Here is a 19,312-nt window from a genome sequence, read left to right as displayed (position 1 = left end):
TTTTAATAAGACATTTTCTCCATGTTATAAATGAAATAATCTGCCAGTGGAACTGCTACTTTTCATCAATATTAAGGAACCATTTACTTAAAACAAGCTCGATCTAAAGCTCGCTAAAAGGTTACTTGTATGTTCGTTTTGTCTCATTTCATTTTGGCTACAAACTAAGCCAAAATGAATTGTTAAGATTTTGTGTTTTTGCAGCGAATGCACCAAAATACAAAAGGACTGTGCATGAGGACTGCAACACAGAGCTCGACCCTGGGGAAATCAAGTTGCAAACCATGCCCCTTTGGTTCCACAATCCAAGCTATATAATTTAAATATTCATATGGCCTGTGGTCTTAGCTGATTGTCTTATATGATGTGAAAGGACAAGTGGTCCATAACAGGCGGCTTGCAGGTATGTACTGAATATTGCAGAAATACGATTTTAAAAAGGCTTTTGAGGTTTTCAATTGACTTTTTGATGTCAGCTGGAGCTACATTAACCATTCAAGATACAATGTGATTCAATGTTTTTATTAGGTTTTTGCTGCAATATTTGTGTAGCCCTTGGTTAAATATCTTTTTTTTTTTTTTCCAAAATTTATTTATGCTTTAACATGAGGTACAGTGTAAAGGCAATGCAATGGTTATATAGTTACAGTGTACCTTTAAATACAAACGTAATTGTGCTAGAACAAGCCCAATTATACCCACATATATACACCTACACAAAATACATAAAATGGATCAAGTCAAAGTAAACATATTGTGTTAGCGGACAGAAACAGATATATCATAAGATAAACAAAATAAAAAAGGACCACAGTACTAAATTTCTTGGTTAAATATCTTAGCAGCTCAGTATAATTGGTGGGTTTGAGACTTTTAAATTTTATTTATGTTCAGAAATCTGTGATAACTGATGATCAAATTGTGTGACTTGAGTATAGGATGTGCAGTAAAAGTGCAAATCTTCCAACTAAGTTATAACGCAAAGCAGATACTCATTGGGCCACAAGCGTCTCCATTGTATTCAGTGCAGAAAATGTTTAACTATAGCTTCCATTCATATTTTTTCCAATGACTAGAGTTAGAAACAGAAATTAAAAAACAAAAGTTGCTGAATCTCTGCTCTCATATTCATCTCAACAGATGGCAGGAATGTGACATGTTTGACCATCTGTCCATGCAGACATTATACGGTTGCTCTTTTTGAAGCATGTTGTCTGTGAGCTAACAAGTGTGTAAAACTTCATTAGCAAAGAATGATAAGGCTGATTATTATAGAATATTCATATTTCCTTGTTCTTCTAAATCATAACTGCATACTCAATTTAAACGATTTGCATATTCATCATTTGAAGTCAGACGGAAACCTAACAAAATGTTTTCTTTAAATACTAAAATGGCAGACAACAAAGCACAGCTATGCAATGTTTGTTTTTGTTTTGATAGCTGACAGAACTCAAGTTTAATCTCACTAATTTGATTGTGATATAAAAGACATGATTTTCCCATTAGTTTCTTGGACAAAAGAACCTCTAATCTTTGAATAAACAGAGGATCCAAATGGAGCTGAATCACATAATTGAAGATAACCGCTGAGTGTAAGTTTTATCTTAGCCTGCTCTTTGCAGCCCGAAGCCCATATCTACTATCTGCCTTTCATCTTATGACAAGATTGGAGTTTTGTTATGTATGTAATTGCCAAAAACAAGCCTTTAAGTAAAACCTCCTGTGGAGTTCAGTGTTAGGCCAAAAGAAACATATTCATACAAATGAGAGGGAAGAGAAATTGAATCTGCTAAAGAAGAAGTCGGTATCTGCATTGGGGTGCTCAGCATACACAGGAAGCTGAACGGTAAGGGGGTGTTTGCAGCAGCTGTGGGACATGGCATGGTGACTGAATAGGACAAAGGTCTTTCTGCAGTGGTGGGAAACTTCTTTAACCCTTGACTTCCCCCAGATGCTCAAAGTAAACTTCAACTTCCGAAAGCCTTATCTGGGAGTGCGGAACTGTGTGTGTATACGTGCAGGGGTGTGTGTGTGTGTGTGTGTGTGAGTCTATTTGTGTGAGGTTGTATGGTCATCCTCCCAGTGCTCAGTTACACTCCCTCCCCCTTTTAGATAAAGACATTTATTACAAATATTCTCAAGCTTTGTTAGTTTCTGCAGACTTCAAAGCAGTGTTAAAAATAAATATATGGAGGAAATAATACGCAAGAGTGTTAAAAAAAAATCTCATTCCATGAGAAAGGCAAGTAATCTCTGTTCTGATACATTTCTCCTGAAGTTACACTCCTGTGGTCCATGTTTCAGTTCCAGGAGCTTAATCAGGCTGCAGCCATAAGGAAACGTGGTTTTGTCCCGTTTACCCTGTAATTGGATGTTATCTATCAAACACTGCCTCCTGGTGGAGGAGAAACACAAGACCAAAATTCAGTTCTGGATATCTGGAAGGGACTGTTGCTGCTCTCACTGCAGGGCATTTTTGAACCAGATTGATGTAAGAGACTGACTTCCAGAGTGCTCATTATTTGGCTCATCCAGACACACTGTCTTTAACAATCTGTGCTTCCCTGCAAAAGCAGGTCTGTGCCCTTTATTAGGTACACTTTACTAGTACTGGACTGGACCATCTTTTGCTTTCATAACTGCCTTAGTAAGATTAACAAGGTGTTGGAATCATCAGAAAATGTAATCATAGTAATCAGAAAATTGCTACTCTCTGGGATGGATGTGGTCAGGAATCTAAAATCCAGTCCATTTGGCACCACAAGCCAAAGATAATTAAGTACCATTCCTCTCCCATTTTGGTGCTCGGTTTGAACCTCACCAAGTTGCCTTCACCATATCAATGTGCATAAATTAACAGATTTTTCTACTTGTATTTGAGGACAATTGAACAATTCTACCCAATGAAGTGTCCGACATTAATATTCTACGGTCAGACAACATGGGATGCCTACAGATGTCTGGCGAGGCACTCTTTTGCTGGCATGGGGGGGATAATACACAACTTTGCTTTTGTGGTTTTATTATGTTCAGCAATCTAAAGTCATTGAACAAGTAAATCTATACTTCTGTAGCCCAGTTATGTTTGTTTCAGTACTACAAATAGTCCAATATGTCAAAATGGGTGATTATTGCAGTCATATTCTTTCAAATCATCCTTTTAAATCTGGATGCTGACTTCATTCTCTCTCTACAGCAGTTCTCCCTCATAAGCACCGAGACAAAAATCTCTGCTTCCTCTACTTTGCCTCTCACTTCTTTCTTTCCAGGGTAATTAGCCGACAGGTCACGCTGAGTAATGGTCTGGGATCAGTCCAGAGTAATTACACTGGGAGAGGATTGACCTCCGATATGCCTCTGCCTGAGGGTGCATGTATGGCTGAATGCATGTGTGTGTGTGTGTGAGGGCTTGTTGATGAGAGACAATGAAAATCAGCCAAAAAAATCCAAAGATAACGAAAGTCTGTTTGCGTACTCTTTTTTTGACTTGAAGACAAGCAGAGACAAATCACTCTCTGTGGATCCCTCCCCCTCAGTCTCAGAAGGTCAATACAAATTAAAGACAAATGATTTCACTTGCTCCTTTGACCAGAACAGTTACACCTTAATTGTAAGACAAATGCAGCTGAAGACAGTGTGTTTATTTGGACAGTTTGAAGCCATTTTCCAGCTCTACTTAAAGCATCTGCTGGTCTGACGTGACGATATCTCTTTTGTTCTTGATCAGAACAACAGGAAGACATGACACAATAGTACTACCACTCTTTAAATGCACATCTTCCCAAAAAAATATTCTTGGCTTCAGTCATGTTATTTTTACCCTTGGGCCACTGCTATAAAAGTGGTTGTTTCCCTAGAGTCATGACTAAAGACGAAACTAAATGAGGATGTGATCGCAACGATAACCCACCAGTCCTCAGATAAGGACGCAGTTTATGGTTGAATGCTGCCCCTGCTGACCTCACCGCTCTCTAGTAGTTGTAAAAATGGAGGAAATTCATCTTTAGTGTTAACATGAAAGCAACTCTCTGTTTCTAAGCCTCAATCAGTCAGTCTCAACACAGACTTGAGTGTAATTACCTTGACTTCTTTTTTTGTTTGTTTGTGGATTCCTGAACCTACAAGTTTTCATGAAGGATGCTAGCTGGAAAAAGCCAAAACAAAGTGTCCTTAATGGAATAGTATCTGTCAAACTACTACAACTCTGTTCCATGTTTGCTGACGGCATGTTTTCTTATAAAGAGATCTGCGTCTTCCTCCAAAGTAACCATCAGGTTATCTTATCATGCTGCTTATTTTAATGCAAATTTTCTTTCTCTACTTCTGCTAACATCACTTTCTGCAACAATGCTACAATATCCGACCAGTATCAGCTCTGTTTTAATAGAATAGACACAGCTGACCTTCAATATCTGCAGTCAGGACATTGGCAGTCGCTGAGTTGCATAGCGTGGACTCGACTTGTTCCTACGCATCCCTAAGATCCTCCATCCAACTGCAGTTTGGGAAATTTGTTGGACAGATCGACACCTTAGGTCCTAAGGTGTTGATCTGGTGTTGGGACTAAGGGTTAGGCTTTCTATCAGATTCCTTGAGCTGATCCTGATCAGTCAATGAGTCTCATTGGTCTAACTTTTTGCATGGGACACAAATCATATCTGGACTAATAATAATACCTTACAGTTACTTCACTTGATGCAGTCAAGCTCATCTTGTTTAACAAGACACACTTCACTTTGAGAAGACGTATAATTATTTTAATAATTGTGAGTTTATATGGAATGAGGTCTCATCATTAGCCACACTATAAAATTAGATCCTTCTGGATCTTGGCAATGGATGCAAGGATTACTGGCATGGCTATTCCTCCCCGCCATGCTGAACAGGAACAGGCAGGTACAGAAAACAGATGGAGGGATTTCTTGCCATTGCTTTAAAATGTGCCTCTATAATTCATCTAAGTACCGTAAATGTCCCTTCCCATTTTAAGATGGGACTTTTCTAAGGCTTCAACTTCCGTCAGCTCTGTATTCTACTCAGAAATTACTATAATTCTTGCCTCACTCTTGTTAAGTACCACAACCCATTAGAAGGGAGATTTTGGTCTCACTCCCTAAAAGATAAATAACTACATCTGTCTTTCTGTAGTTGAAGTCGAGGATGTGGTTTCAGAAGATGATCAATTGCTTTTTAGTGGAAAGAAGTAAGACGAAATTCTTGAACCTAAATGACCTATTTGCCCAACAGTAAGCAACCATCAGTAACAGTTCACACAAAATGGTTGGTTACCCATAACATTTATAAGGATCACCTTTAGTATAAACATCCTGATGTCTTTCTTTGCAATATTCCAAACAGTACAGAGCACCAGGAGCTGGGAAGTTGATGGACTAATATCATAATATCACAAGACCCAAGAGAGAGGAAATACCCTGCAGTGAGGTCACACTGCAGGGGAAACAATCCCAGTTGAAAGAACAAGGAAGGAAGCAGAGTGGACTCTGTGTGCACTTGCTTGTGATGTCATTTTGCCGTGGAAAAACTGAATGGGCAGGAAGGTAGCTTATGGAACAGCCAAGAAATCACAATTGATATTCACATAAAAAATAACAAGATTAACCCCACACATTAATTGCACCACGGAAAAGTTATGGATAAATAGATTTCTCACGATCCTTTGCAAAACTATTATTTATATTCAGCCCCCTTTACTAAGGCACCACCTAAAAGTGTCCTTATAACTAAATAGAGTCAGTATAAATCGAGCTGATCTGTGAAGGCCATGGAGGTTTGTTAGAGGTCTGTACTGAACAAAGAGCATCATGACAACAGCAGACAGGTCAGCACTAAAGCTCCAGTTATGACCTGTCTGCTGTTGTCCAGACATTCACAGCAGTTATGATGTCAAAGAAAACCCAAGCTTTGGACATCTCTGAAAACCTAACAAGACAAGGCAGTCTGTCTAAATTCAGAGTCGGAGCTCTGAGATCATTAATAAGAGAAGCCGCCTCGTGATCCATGGTAACTCTGGAGGAGCTACAGAGATCCGCAGCTCATGAGTGAAATTCTGAGGGAAGTGCAGAACTTCAAACAATTTTGCCTTTATAAAAGAGAGACAGGCGAAAAGCAATAAGAAGGTCTGTTCGTTTTGCCACAAGCCATACAGGAAATGGCAAGTGTGGGAAAAATTGAAACCACAACAGTTTGTTTTGTTTTGTTGTTTTTTTGGTGAGTGTTCAGGCCGCTGTCTTTGACTGCAAAAGCTAATTCTGCATATCACCCTGAACACATCATCCCCAAGTGAAACATGGTGATGGTAGCATCAGCAAACCGATTAGATGTTGCAGAAGACTTGAGATTCTGCACAATAAGCCAACAGCCAGCTACAAAGCAATGGTTCAGATGAAACTGTATTTGTTTCCATCCAGTCTGACTGAGCTTGAGCTGCTTTACAAATAAGAAAGCTAAACATTTCAGTCACAAGCTGAAAGCTAAAATAGACATAGCCTAAGGTTACTGCCATGACTGCAGTGTAAGGGATTCTTCAAATTGGATGAATACAATTGCATGCCACACTTTTCAGAATATTTTTTTTTTTTATCTAAATGAAAGTAATTGTTACATGCCTGAAAAATGGTTGGGTTACAGCTTTTAGCCGTTGGGACTCCCAGTGAGGTCACTACTCATTTCGAGTCCTGACTGGGCCCCTCCCTGTGGACCAGTAAGTAGCTAGAGCCTAAATAATCTCTAACAGCTCCATGTCAAACCCTCAGCAAAGACACAGATAAGAGATTTATAGATGCTTACAAAAGACAGCAAACAGGCAGAACACAACATGACATACTGCAGCACTGGCGAACACGGACAGACTCAGACATTGGCGCGTTGTTCACAGTCTGAAGACAAAACATCTGCTAAATGATAAAGTGGGCTATTTCATCTTTAAACACATAATAGTGTGACCCAGCTAAGAGTACAAAACATTAAATGGCCTAAAATCAGAACGAGATTATATCTAATCAAAAAGTAAGTACAAAAATACCTGAGTAATGCATTTAATAGCAATGCATCTCAAAAAGACCTAGTTTTCCTCTAGTAGCTACAGCCATTTATTTCACATGTTACTTTTGGCAGTGATGAAGATGATCGAACAATATTGGAATGGTCTGGTGAATATCTTCCCTATTGCATATAGTAGAAAGGACAAAAAAATAAAAAGCATAAATCAGTGTAACGATGTAACAGTCATCACTCCAGATGAGCCTCTGCTTTAAAGTACTATTCAATTGGATGATACTATTGTTCCATATAAAGATGCAGAAAAATGTGTTGCCATGCATGACAAAGATATATAAAAAATCTTTAAAATCAACTTTTTAAAACTTATTTTTGTACATTGTTATTCCCTCAGTTCGATACTCCTAAAAGCTGTTTCAAACAGCATAAAGGAGGAGCATTGTTGTGATAAGATACTGAAGGGAGAATGTTTGAAAGAGCAGGAGCTTTTTAAAGAAACAGGACAATTTCAGGGCGTCACTTATAATAGAAATGAAATTATATAGACAACAATTTAAAATAATCTTTGCTGTTTTTATATTGAATGATTCCAGAAGAAATGCTGGAATCATTGAGGCTCAGATTGAGCAACAAACACTGGCTGGATTTGGCGCAAAACAAAGAATGAATATGTGGAGAAATGCATCAGATCCATTGTTGGGTATGATGGAAGACGTGTTATGGAAAGGGCCTGATTCTTTTCCAAAAGCCCAGGGAAGCTTGTTAAGAGCACACAGCCAGAGCTCTTTGAAACATCAGGCTATCTAATACAAATTTTAACAACTTTAACAGTAAAATGGAAACGGACAAAGATCCAAAACATATTCAAATGAACACAGAAACGTGTTCATTTGACAGTTTTTGAAGAGTTATAGAACAAAAATAGTATTTCTTAAGACACTTGGTCTGAGTTTGATTTATTTATTTACTTACTTCAAATCAAATTTCAAATTGTTCAGATCTTTACCAGGACTGTCAACACATGTGTCCACATCTGTATATTTTACACACTTGACCCAATAAGTCTGTGAACTTAATTAACTTTTATTACCAAAATAATTTAACAAAAGATGTATAAGTGTCACAAAAATATATATGGGTTATATAAACTTGCCTATGTGTTATTAAAATGTGGCAAACATATCTGTAAGCCATGTAATTGTACTCAAAAATATTCCACACTGAAATACATGCAGTAGTGTGGTTTTGAGAAGGAACAATCAATTGTACTCTGCATGTAATTGGATCATGTTGTCATACAGAATCAAACAGAACTAATCCAACCCAGAGGGGAAAAAGTCTTCGTTCTCAGTTACATACATGTATAATTTCACTTCTATCATAACTCTAATTAAGAGCTCAACTGCCACGCCAAACTGGTTTTGCCATGTGAGGTTTTCCGCACATCACAAAAATCCCCCAAGCTTTAATATGCCATGAACAAAAGAAATGAATAACCACAAATACAGACAGTCAGTCTGCCTTCTCTTACTGCTGACAGATGGTTCTCCAAGGACACGGTTTCTTGTATTACTGGCAGACAGGCAGACATCCGATTAATCAGACAAGCTGCTCCTGTTGTTGACTGTTTCTTGGTGCGATATCTAATACTGGTTCACTCAGTTATAGAATAGTGTGAATGGATGTGGAGCAACAGCTACAGACTTACGGGGAAAGTTCAAAGAAACTCTCCTGTGGAAAAAGCAATATTGTTAAACCAGCAGGATGCCTGTTCGTCCACCAAAGGAGAATGTGTGACTTGGGTTTATGTGACTAGAAGACAGTCGCTTTCACTTAGTTTAAATGATTTTCCACTGCAGACATTGCAACACCATAGTGGTAGGCTAGTGTTGATCTTCTAAGACAGGTTACTGAACTACAGTATTTTCCGGACTATAGAGAGCACCAGACTATAAGCTGCACCTACAAATTTTTTTCTTTTTTAAACTAGAAATGTACATATATAAGCCGCACCGGGCAATACGCCGCTGGTATCTCTGCCGCTCTCGGTTTTCCATAAGGACCCAGCAGGAGGCTGCGTCCTAATAAATCTGCTGGATATATTAAGGACGCCACCCTCCCGTCTCCAAAGCTGAGCCATGGTTTCGTTCACGCCGAGCTTACGTGCAGTGGCTTTATTTTCCTCCTGTACAGCTGGATCGATAGCCTTCAACTTTAAAGCTGCACCATGTGAGTTTGAAAACATTTCTCCGTCATGCCTGCTACTAGCATGTGCTTGTTCTAAATGAAAGTTAGCACTTTCTTCTTTGATTTCCAATTTTGACTTCCAATGATTCACTTCCTGCTAGAGAGCAGGAAGTGAATCCCTGGCGGTTGAAGAAAAATCCACAGAAAAGCCGCACCGGGCTATAAGCCGCATGGCTCAAAGCGCAGAAAAAAGTAGCGGCTTATAGTCTGAAAAATATGGTAACTTATGGAACAAAAATAAAACAAAAAGTAAAAACTGCTTTCAGAGGATGCTGTGGTGGAGCAGGGGCAAAGCATGACCCACATATAAAGGCCTTAGTCCTTGTGGTGGTGGTCGCACGTTCGATTCCCGGCCTGGCAACATTTGCCGCATGTCTTCCTCCCCCCTCAATACCCTCTTTCCTGTCGAACTGCTTTCAAATAAAGGCCACTAGAGCCAACAAAACCTTTAAAAAACTGCTTTCAGATAACATGTTCTAGCCATGGTCTAAGAAATTTAAGATCATACTTTTTCACGTGTTAAGTAGGGAGTGATATTGAATGTGGGGCAGGATAAGTTGTAAAGGTTTTCAAGAACAGTTCATTGAAAAGGTACTCGTGCCCTCAAAGGTTTTCTTAATTTTTCAATGTGCCATACCAGCAGAAAGTAGAGGACAACAGTATGTAGCCGCATTTACACTGATAAAGGTCCAAGTATGGGTCTTCTGCATTAGTGCTTCGTTATAAATACTGCTGTTTCTGTCACAGATTCATAATTGACCAGATGTAAATACTGACAATGAAATTTTTCCAAAATTTCCTAAGTTTATGACATACTTCAAATGTCTAAAATGTTTCTAAGTTTCTTTTTATTGTAACTTAGTCATGGCTTCTGCTCTGTCTTATTTAGAAAGAAAATTGTGCTAAAAAACACAGTTGTACAGTCATCTGCAAAGCAATTAAAGAAAATGAGTTCTGGTTAAGACAGAAATCCTGCTTGGAGTTGTATTTGGTAAGACAGAATTGGACAGTAAAAGAGAATATAACTAAAGCAAGCATGTGTTGCACTGAGCTGTGCAGACTTACTGTCAGGGTTAGGAGACTTGCGTCCAGCATGGCTGGGAGAGGAGCAGCGGAAGGTGGTGACGATGGTGTTGTGGTGTGGGTTGGGGTGGTGAGGGTGGTGCACAGCTGGGTGGTGGCCATTGTTCTCTGGGGGAGCTTTAGTGATGTTGATTTCAGGTTTACGCACATCACCAAGACTCAGCGACTCAAACTTGCGAGTGTGATTCTGCTCAGGAGCTCGGACGATCCCGTTGTTGTTATTGTTGCCCTCATTGCGGCGGATCACTGGGGAATCAGTGAGGGTCTTGGCAAATGTGACCTCCCTCCTGTGGCCCATCTCTGGGGTCCTGGAGTGTCCCAAGACTTCGGGGCGCTTCAGCGCACTGTTACTCACAAAGCGCGAGGAGGCAGGGCTGGTGATGTTGTCCACCTGCTTGCTAGGGGAGGAGATGTCAATGGAGAGCTCAGAACGGCGTGACACAGGTTCAGGGGTCCTGGAGCCACCGCCACCCATGATGGACCGTGGTTGGGAGTAGTTGAGGTTGTTGTTGTTGGTAGCCGGGGCGGCACTTCCAAGGTCACGGTAGTAGATACTGGTGGGAGACATGGCGTTACGGTGCGGGGAGTTGGTGGCTCGGCGAGAGCCGGGTGAAGAATGGGACGAAGTGTCAACATCCTCCACCTCAAAGGACCTCTTAAGGGCTGCATGGAGACAACAAAGAAAAAACTATATATTGGCATGTATTTTCCTTTTCTTAACATGATCAAATATGCCTGTGACACCTTGTTCAGCATTCAACTCTACAGCTCTCGGTCACTGGATTGAACTCACTTTTACTTAGTGTGTACAGTGTCTTAAGATACCATTTATTTTAACTGACACTATATAAATAAACTGAACTCAACCTATATCAATTCATTTTCTCTTTTTAAATAAAATTCCTGTTCCTGTTCCTGTGGTATTTTACAGTGTTGTCAGACAGTGATTATTAAGCTGTCTGTTAAGATAGAATCAGTAATTCTTCCTTTAGCTGCATTTGGCAGGTACAGTATGATATCAGTGAGTTTAAAAGTAAATAAAGTGCTGGGAGACTATCAGCCTGGAGGGAATTCAAGGCAAAGAAAGAAAAGAAGAAAGCATTTCCTGAAATTGGAGCACAAGATATTCATATAAGTTTTTTTTGTTTGTTTGTTTTTTTAAAGCTAAAATGTCATCATGAGACCTACAGCAGAGACTTGCTACTGTGGATAACAAGGCTCACACCTCTACAATCAGAAAGAGACAAACACTTCCTTGGGTAATGTTGAAGGAAGAAACCTTTGCTCCCTAACAAAATGCAATTCCAGACTAAAGATTCACAAAGTGAACATAAACAAAGACCAAACAAAGGGCTTCTGCAGTTTTTTTGCACAGATGAGTCCAAAATGGAGAACAGAGGACATGTTTTGCTTAAATCAAATATAGAATTCTAGGAAAATAATCTTGGCGGTGAGGATGCCATTGTCTGGGGATGCTCTGCTGCAGCAGGACCTACTCAGCTCACCAACGTAGAATCTACCATTAATTGTAGTGTTCATCAGAGAGGGGTTTAGGAAATTGTAGGACAATCTCAAGAATTGGAGCATGCAAAATGACATTGATCCAAAATGTCTAATTTGATCCACCAAAGAGTGGATGAAAATTATGAAATGGAAAGCCCTGGGTGCATTTCCTTTGAGAAGCTGGGGTGACTTGAAACAGACTGTACATACAAGAAAAAGAGAAAAAGAACAATGCCATAAATAAATAAAAAATATATATTAGGCATCAAAATTTTAATATTTCTTCATCATGAACTAAGTGGTTTCCTATTTTTTTCCACTTGATAGCATTTTCCTATTAGGTATTAGTTAAAATGTCAAATAATTAATATGTGAGGTTTGAAGCTGGAAAGAAACAATAAGCAGAAATAATTAAATCATGCTCTGATTTCATTTCACCCATAAACACATCCAGGCTTTCATTGCATTTTACAGTTTATTCTGTGCATTGCTGTGACATGCACAGAATAAGCTGTGCATGTGTGTGGTGAAATATAATATTTACTTCTACACTTTTACATGGAACAGCTTAAAGTGTTTCTCTCCATGTTCTAATGCCAAATGTCAGCCAAATGTCATCCACCTCCAGTCGTAAGAGCAAAGAATTTCCATGACTCCCTGTTTTTACTTTCATGCATCTTCCCTGCTCTTGGTTAATGCGAGGAAATAGCTGCACTGTCCAACTCGCAAACACGGAGGGATGGAATTACCCCCTGGGAAGATTTCATTGGGTTGAAAGTCAGCTTGAATCTGACTTCCATTGAAAAGTAGAGGAGCACAGCCAGTGGCCAAGAGCTGGCATCGTAATTATACACAAGTTAGACCACTCACACACACACACCCCCTAAGAAAGTTTCCTTCAGTTCAAAACACAGTGCTGATTATGTGATCTGTTTCTGGCCTGCGGTGCGCCTACAACACATGTGCTCATGTTTACTTGTAGAGTTGCGTTCAAAATGCTTGTGAAAACTATGTATGTATAACGAGAATATGTTTATTTTTAAACCTTTCGACACCCACAGGGAGGGAAGTTTGCCCCAAAAGTGTCTTTGTTGGTTAAGAACTAGACACAATAACATTTCAACTGTCTCCCCACAAATTAATAGGGGAAACTAATCTGATTTTCAGATATGAGACAGTTTTTCCTTTAGTTTTTTTTAAAAGTATTTACAGTCTACTGCAAGCAATAAAATAATCTAGCTCTCTTTAGACCAGAATACAAACAGCTGCATGAAAAGCACAGTCAACAAAAATACTACCAAGTTTTTTTTTTTGTTTTTTTTTTTACAAATATAACTTTATTACATGCACTAATTTGAGAATTTAATGAAGAGAGAGGAGGATGGCCCTGTTGCCTCAGTTAACTCTAAATTGTTGCAGGTTTGAATCTCAGCAGGGACTCTGCATGGAGTTTACATACACTCGTTAAGACTCTGTGGGTTTTCTCAGAGTTCTCCAATTACCTCCCATGCTCCAAAAACTGTTCTGCTGAATTTAAATTTACCTTCGTTGTGATGATGTGGATACATTTTTTCATTTGTAATGCAAATTTACCCCACCTTTTGCCCATTGAACACATGAATAATGTCCTGGTCTCAAGATTGATCAATAATCAAATGAGATAAGAAAGGTAAAAGAGCAAAATCTTAAAGATGTTGAATTTGAACTCTAATTGCTTTTATTCAGGTACACGCTTTAACAGTTTTTGAAAAAATAAATAAGAATAATTCCAGAGGAATGAGAGACTCCTTTAAAACGGAAAAAAAACAACCAAAAAAAAAAAAAAAACAAGAGTCTAACTTGAAAGCAGAAAAAAGCTACTAAAAGAGACAAGTGAAAATAAAACAAAAACATTTTCTGCCAGCTTGAAATTTAGGATTAGAAATTTGGAGATGAACATCTGAAGAAGCCCAAAAGCACTTTTAAAGCAAGCCCTTGAAAACAAGAAACACAGTTTCACAAAGTCTAGCATTTCTACCTCATCCTGTGTTTGACATTCAAGAGATTAAATGAAGTAAACAACAGAGAATAAATGAAGGAGGCTATTTTTAATTTTACAGGGAAGCAGTTAAATTTTAAATTTCTTCTAGAAAGCAAGTAACTTTGCATCCAGATTTTACGATAAAGCCTGTTTTGTTTCTTTAAATTAAATTTTTTTAAATGTTTATCTCTAATAGCTATTTTTAACTGCAGGACTGTTATGTATGTGGAATGAGATTAATATCTGCTCTGTCTGAGTTAAGCAAAATCTAAATCTTTTTAATCATTTTGTGTTTTGAATGAGTTTAGACTGTATGTGACTTGCTTTCTTTGTTTGATTATACTTTTTTTCTTTGGTTTCTGTAATTTATACTCATGTTTAAAATAAACTGGAATTGAAAAAGAAGAGTGTTTCTGATTATGGAATGCCACAAAAAGAGAGTTTAAACATATTAAGCATAGAATGTCAAGCAGGTTTTGAAGTCTATATTTAAAAATATATCTTCATTGCAACGTCTTTGCACTCTTACGTTTTGAAAAGATCACAACATGTAGTGGGAAAGTGAGACATGTCCTTTTACACAACGGTTTTACCAGCATTGCAGGTAAAACCCTTAAAGTGTTACTTTTAGGGCGCTGAGTGGCTCAGTTGTTCCTGCACTATGTATAACCTTCAACGTGGTTGTTCTGGGTTCGATTCCTGGTCTCCTCTCTCTACGCCATATTTCCTGTAAATCAACTGTTCAATAAAGTTCCAGAAACATATTTTAGAAAAAAAAAGAAGTCACTCATGAATAGAGTAACGCTCATTTTGTTCCCCTTTAATTTTTTTATTAACTTGAGGGGGATCTGTTCCTTGTCCAAGAACTTTATAATCTTACAATTTCATTTTTATGAAAATGTTGCCAGTTAAGCCTAATAATAAATGTGCAGCTTGTATTTAAGCCCACACTGCCACTGGACTGTATCTGTCTAACTTGTTGCTTTCCATTTTGCTACATGATTGCTATGGGGGAATCCAAGGTTGTGGCTACGTTTAGCTCTCACCAGACAATAAGCTTTTCTGCCAAAATTGGTCAGCAATTATATAAGATGACTAAGACACTGTAACATGTGAATTAGGCAAAAAATTAGCAATCTGTGGCCACACCAAGCTTAGTTAAAACATGCTTTAAATTAGTTTACCAAATCTTAAATATATAAACTGGGATTGTGGCCTGTTAGAATAATGCAGCATTTCTAATGTAAATATCGAAAGCGATGGCAGAGCAATTTTTGAAAATTAAATAAAAATAATCTTACTCTTTGAATATACATAAAAATTGTATTAAAAATGTGTCATATCTCATTGATTTTAAACAAAACATGCAAAGAATAATTATTCCTACTGCTGCTGCATCGCATATTGGATATAATGTATAACATATTAAAGATAAAGTTATCTTTTCCACCTTTGGTGGAAACGAAAATCAGTCTCTATGGCTAAATCTTACATGAAATAAATAAATATATTTAATGTGCATTGGTCCTTTTTTAAATAAATTATAATGATATAGACTTTTAGACATTTCAAATAAACACCTACTAAATTTTGTAGTAATGTATCAGCAACAACACAACACTATAATGTTTTGTGATTTTGTGTAACAGTATAATTTAACTAATATTATCAGGGCAACTCTTGAACCAAGCTGCTCAGGTTGCTAGCCTGCTGTCAGCTGCTTGACAGCCAGAGTGTTCCTGTCATTTTATAAACATAAACTGTATCATAACAACTATACATATAAATAGTTTGTGTCTCTGTATTGTTGAGACATCAAAATTTTAGTCTGGACCCTGTGAGTCAAGTGCTGAATATGCATTTAAAACAGGAAGCGATTAGGAAACCAGTGATTTTTACAAGAAAATTACAAAATAGGGAAGAAAAGCAACGAAGGTCTAAGTGAGAATAAAACCCACAGCTATATCATTAGCTGGAGAAAACATGGGGTCAAGCCACTAATAAACCATGTGAACAACTTACACTATGTGGCAGCGCTATTAAACAATTTAACAAAATAACCCTCAGAAAGCCAATTCAGTAGATTATTTAATAAATGTGCATAACAAGCAGCCAATGCAATTTTCCTAAATGTCTGGGTATACTTCACTGCCTAAATCCTTGAGAAAATTTGGTTTTGTAGCCACATGCAATAAGTCAACTGATTAGGACAGTAACTCTGTGTCAAACACCGGTTATATAAAACCGTTTCATGCATAGTGGGGCTTTAGATGCTGTCAGTTCTCACAGAGCAGAAAAATCTGTGGTCACACACAGAAAAACACAACCAACCCTCGCCACTGACAGGACAAGGCCAAACAATAAACGATGAAGTTTCAAGCTATGGTATTTTTCTGGGTAAGAAAAACCTTAATGGTGCACTGTCAAAAACACTTCCCTCCACTGATGGTGATGGGTGTGAGTGGTGCTCAGGAGCAGCGCAGCTCACTCCGTCAGGTTTACTGCATGATTCCCTGCAGGTCTGGGCAATATGAAAGAGTCATAGATATAGGTGTTCAGTGAAGTAAAAAAAAATACACAAAGACACAAAGAAGAAGCTTGATCAGAGTATGCCCAACACTGAGGAACCTGACAACTAAGAGAAAAACACACATCCTCTCATGCTAACTTATTCAGGCAGATGTGTTTAGCAGTCTTATTTACTGGTTTGCAGCTTTTTATGCCTCTAGTTGCAACAACTTGGTAAACTGTAGCAAGGAGGTTGTTTTAAACAGACAGGCTATGATGATATTTTTGATGTAAGAACTGAAATGAACAGAGTTACTTGGTTGCACTATAAAATGACACAATATGCCTACACCATCCCCCTTTAAGTTTCAGGAAATCTTCAGTCTTTCATTAATATCCAGACATCAAATAAACTTAATTATTTCCTGTAGATGAAACATTTTCCCAACTACTTTTCTGCATCATCATCATCGTATATGGTTAATATTAATCTAATTATGGGTGCACCGATTCATCTGTGCTGATTTCCTTAATTTTGGGAGATCAAACTAAATAAATTAGATCATAAGTCACATCATCAAACATTGAAAGTAACAGACACTGCTTAGTTCCAACTAAATGAAAATTAAGTTTCCTTCCAGAACACATACAGCTCTGAAAAAAATTAAGAGACCACTTAAAATGATCAGTTTCTCTGATTTTGCTTATTATAGGTAAATGTTTGAGTAAAATGAACATTGTTCTTTTACTCTATGAACTACTGACATCATGTCTCTGAAATTCCAAACCAAAATTTTGTATTTATTTGCAGAAAATGAGAAATGGTCAAAATAACAAAAAAGATGCAGCACTTTCAGACCTCAAATAATGCAAATAAAACAAGTTCATCTTCATTTAGAAACAACAAAACTTATGTTTTGACTCAGGAATAGTTCAGAAATCAATATTTGGTGGAATAACCAAGAGGTTTTCAGTGGGGTTCAGTGCAGTGGGCTCTTAGTTTTTTTCCAGAGCTGTGTATCTAATTTAGTACAACACATTAGAACATTTGTGAACATAAGAGACTTGACTCAATTTCTTTATTTTTTTTTTTTACTTTTTGATTAGCATAAAGAAGTAAAGAAGTTGGTCCATTGCTGGAAAATGTACTTGTATTACTTTTCTGTCAAATCATAATGATGCTGCGCTTCGTTTGGTCTGTCATGTTATATTTTGTTTTGTGACAATACATGTAGAAGTTGAAGAGGCACAAATACTTTTGCCAGGTTCTGAGTCAGAGCACTTCTCATTGTTGAACCCTAACCAGCTTTGTGAGTATAGTTTGCGTCATCAAGCCATGACGTCCAACGCAGCAGGCCGAGCAGCAGCTGGAGGTACTGACAGCAGCAGAAACAGGAAAGGAAGGCTGAGAGAAGGAAGGATGACAGAATACAAGAGGAAAATAGGACAAAGGGAACAGATGCACCAGACAAACAAAGCAGGGAAAAGAGTAGGACAAATGTCTTACGTGCTACATGCAGGTGTTTTAACATGCTGAAGTGAAGGCAAAGCTGTGTTTGTTGCTGTTACTGACGTTACTCTCTAGGATAATCAACAACAGATGACAGGCTGATTTGGCGAGCATTTACCCACCGCCCTATTTTTGACAGGCTAACAACCAGTCTTGTAAAAACACAAATAAGACACCATACAGACTTGAACCCTGCGAGTTCATACCAAGTGGAAAGATTGTGGACAGTATCTGACAGATGCTGGCGCTCATTATAAAAGGCCAGGATAAACACTGGGATTGAGAAAAATAGAGAAAATAAATGACAAACCTTCAAAATCCGAAATAATTCCCTCCAAGTGCGGGTTTACTCCAGCATCAGACATTTTTTTTTTTTTTTCCTGGCTTAAACTTTCACAAAAATTGTTTTTTTCCTTGAAGTGGCTCCCTCTTGATTCTGCAGAAACTCAAAAATAGACCCAATACAAAACACAACTTAGCCCACAGCTCTCAGTGAACAGCGTTCCCACTAAGTTTGCTCTATTGCTGCATACGCACGTCAGAGTGAGGGGAAAAGGCGAGCCTCCTCCCTTCTCCTCCTCCCTGTAGCAACACACACACACACGCGTCCACACACCCCCTACATGCACACATACTCCCTTCCTCTAGTGTCCTATGCATGAGTGTGTCCCCCGCCCCCCACACACTCCTACGTGCACACACAGGCATTCATGTAGACAGACGTCCTAATAACCTGAGACTCTTTTCAACGTAACAGGTTTTCAGTTCTGATTTCTTTATCAAGCTTTTAAACAGTGAACGAGCAAAAGCAATTGAAATAAATTACAATCAGAAAAGATATCAGGTTACATGTGTTGATTTTCAGCCGACCATCGTAGACAATCGAGCTAAACTGATGGAGGAAGAGAATAACTTCTGTCACAGTTGACTCAAAGCAAACAGTCAGAGGTACATTTCCCTTTTTAGCAGCTGCACAAGTCGAATAAAAACAAAGGGGCAGTAAGGACTGCAAGCAAAGCAAACAGGAGTGTCCATGAATGTTTACAACTGTTCTCATAAAGTGTCATTTCGTAAATAATGCAACTTTTAATGCGCAGTTGCAGTAAAAGTCAAGTGTAAATTTACATTATTTGGTCAATAATTACCCTTTTAATGCAAAGTTCTATTAAAATTTGCATTAAAATTGTATTAAAAGTGTCAACTTTGCATTAAAAGTGTCATTATTTACCGAATGACACTTCATGACAACAGTTGTAAATATTCATAAAGACTCCTTCATGTTTATGACAGTGTCATGCCAGTCTTATGCACACCCCTTCAATTAAAGTGTAACCGGATTACGTTAACTGAGTAGACTTGAGAAATATATTTACTTACTTCTTCTTCCCACTGGTGCCAGCTTGAAAAGACGCTGGACTGCA

General features: G+C 38.1%; 1 protein-coding gene across 3 annotated transcripts in view; it reads right to left on the bottom strand.

Annotated features, from left to right (window-relative positions):
* The window catches only part of LOC102233741 (septin-9-like), an 83,813-nt gene that overhangs the window by 35,066 nt on the left and 29,435 nt on the right, over positions 1-19,312 (bottom strand). For 2 of the 3 annotated variants that reach the window (XM_023334163.1, XM_023334162.1), the window contains exon 2: positions 10,333-11,013. In XM_023334163.1, the coding sequence (XP_023189931.1) occupies positions 10,333-11,013 (681 nt within the window). Of the gene's footprint in view, positions 1-10,332; positions 11,014-18,201; positions 18,428-19,312 lie in introns of those variants that run through there. The other variant, XM_014476128.2, reaches the window with a different exon arrangement.

The sequence above is a fragment of the Xiphophorus maculatus genome, chromosome 5 (genome assembly GCF_002775205.1).
Source record: "Xiphophorus maculatus strain JP 163 A chromosome 5, X_maculatus-5.0-male, whole genome shotgun sequence".
NCBI classification, from domain to species: Eukaryota; Metazoa; Chordata; class Actinopteri; order Cyprinodontiformes; family Poeciliidae; genus Xiphophorus; species Xiphophorus maculatus.
The sequence above is the reverse complement of the archived record's forward strand: the minus strand, read 5'-3'. Positions and strand labels throughout refer to the sequence as shown.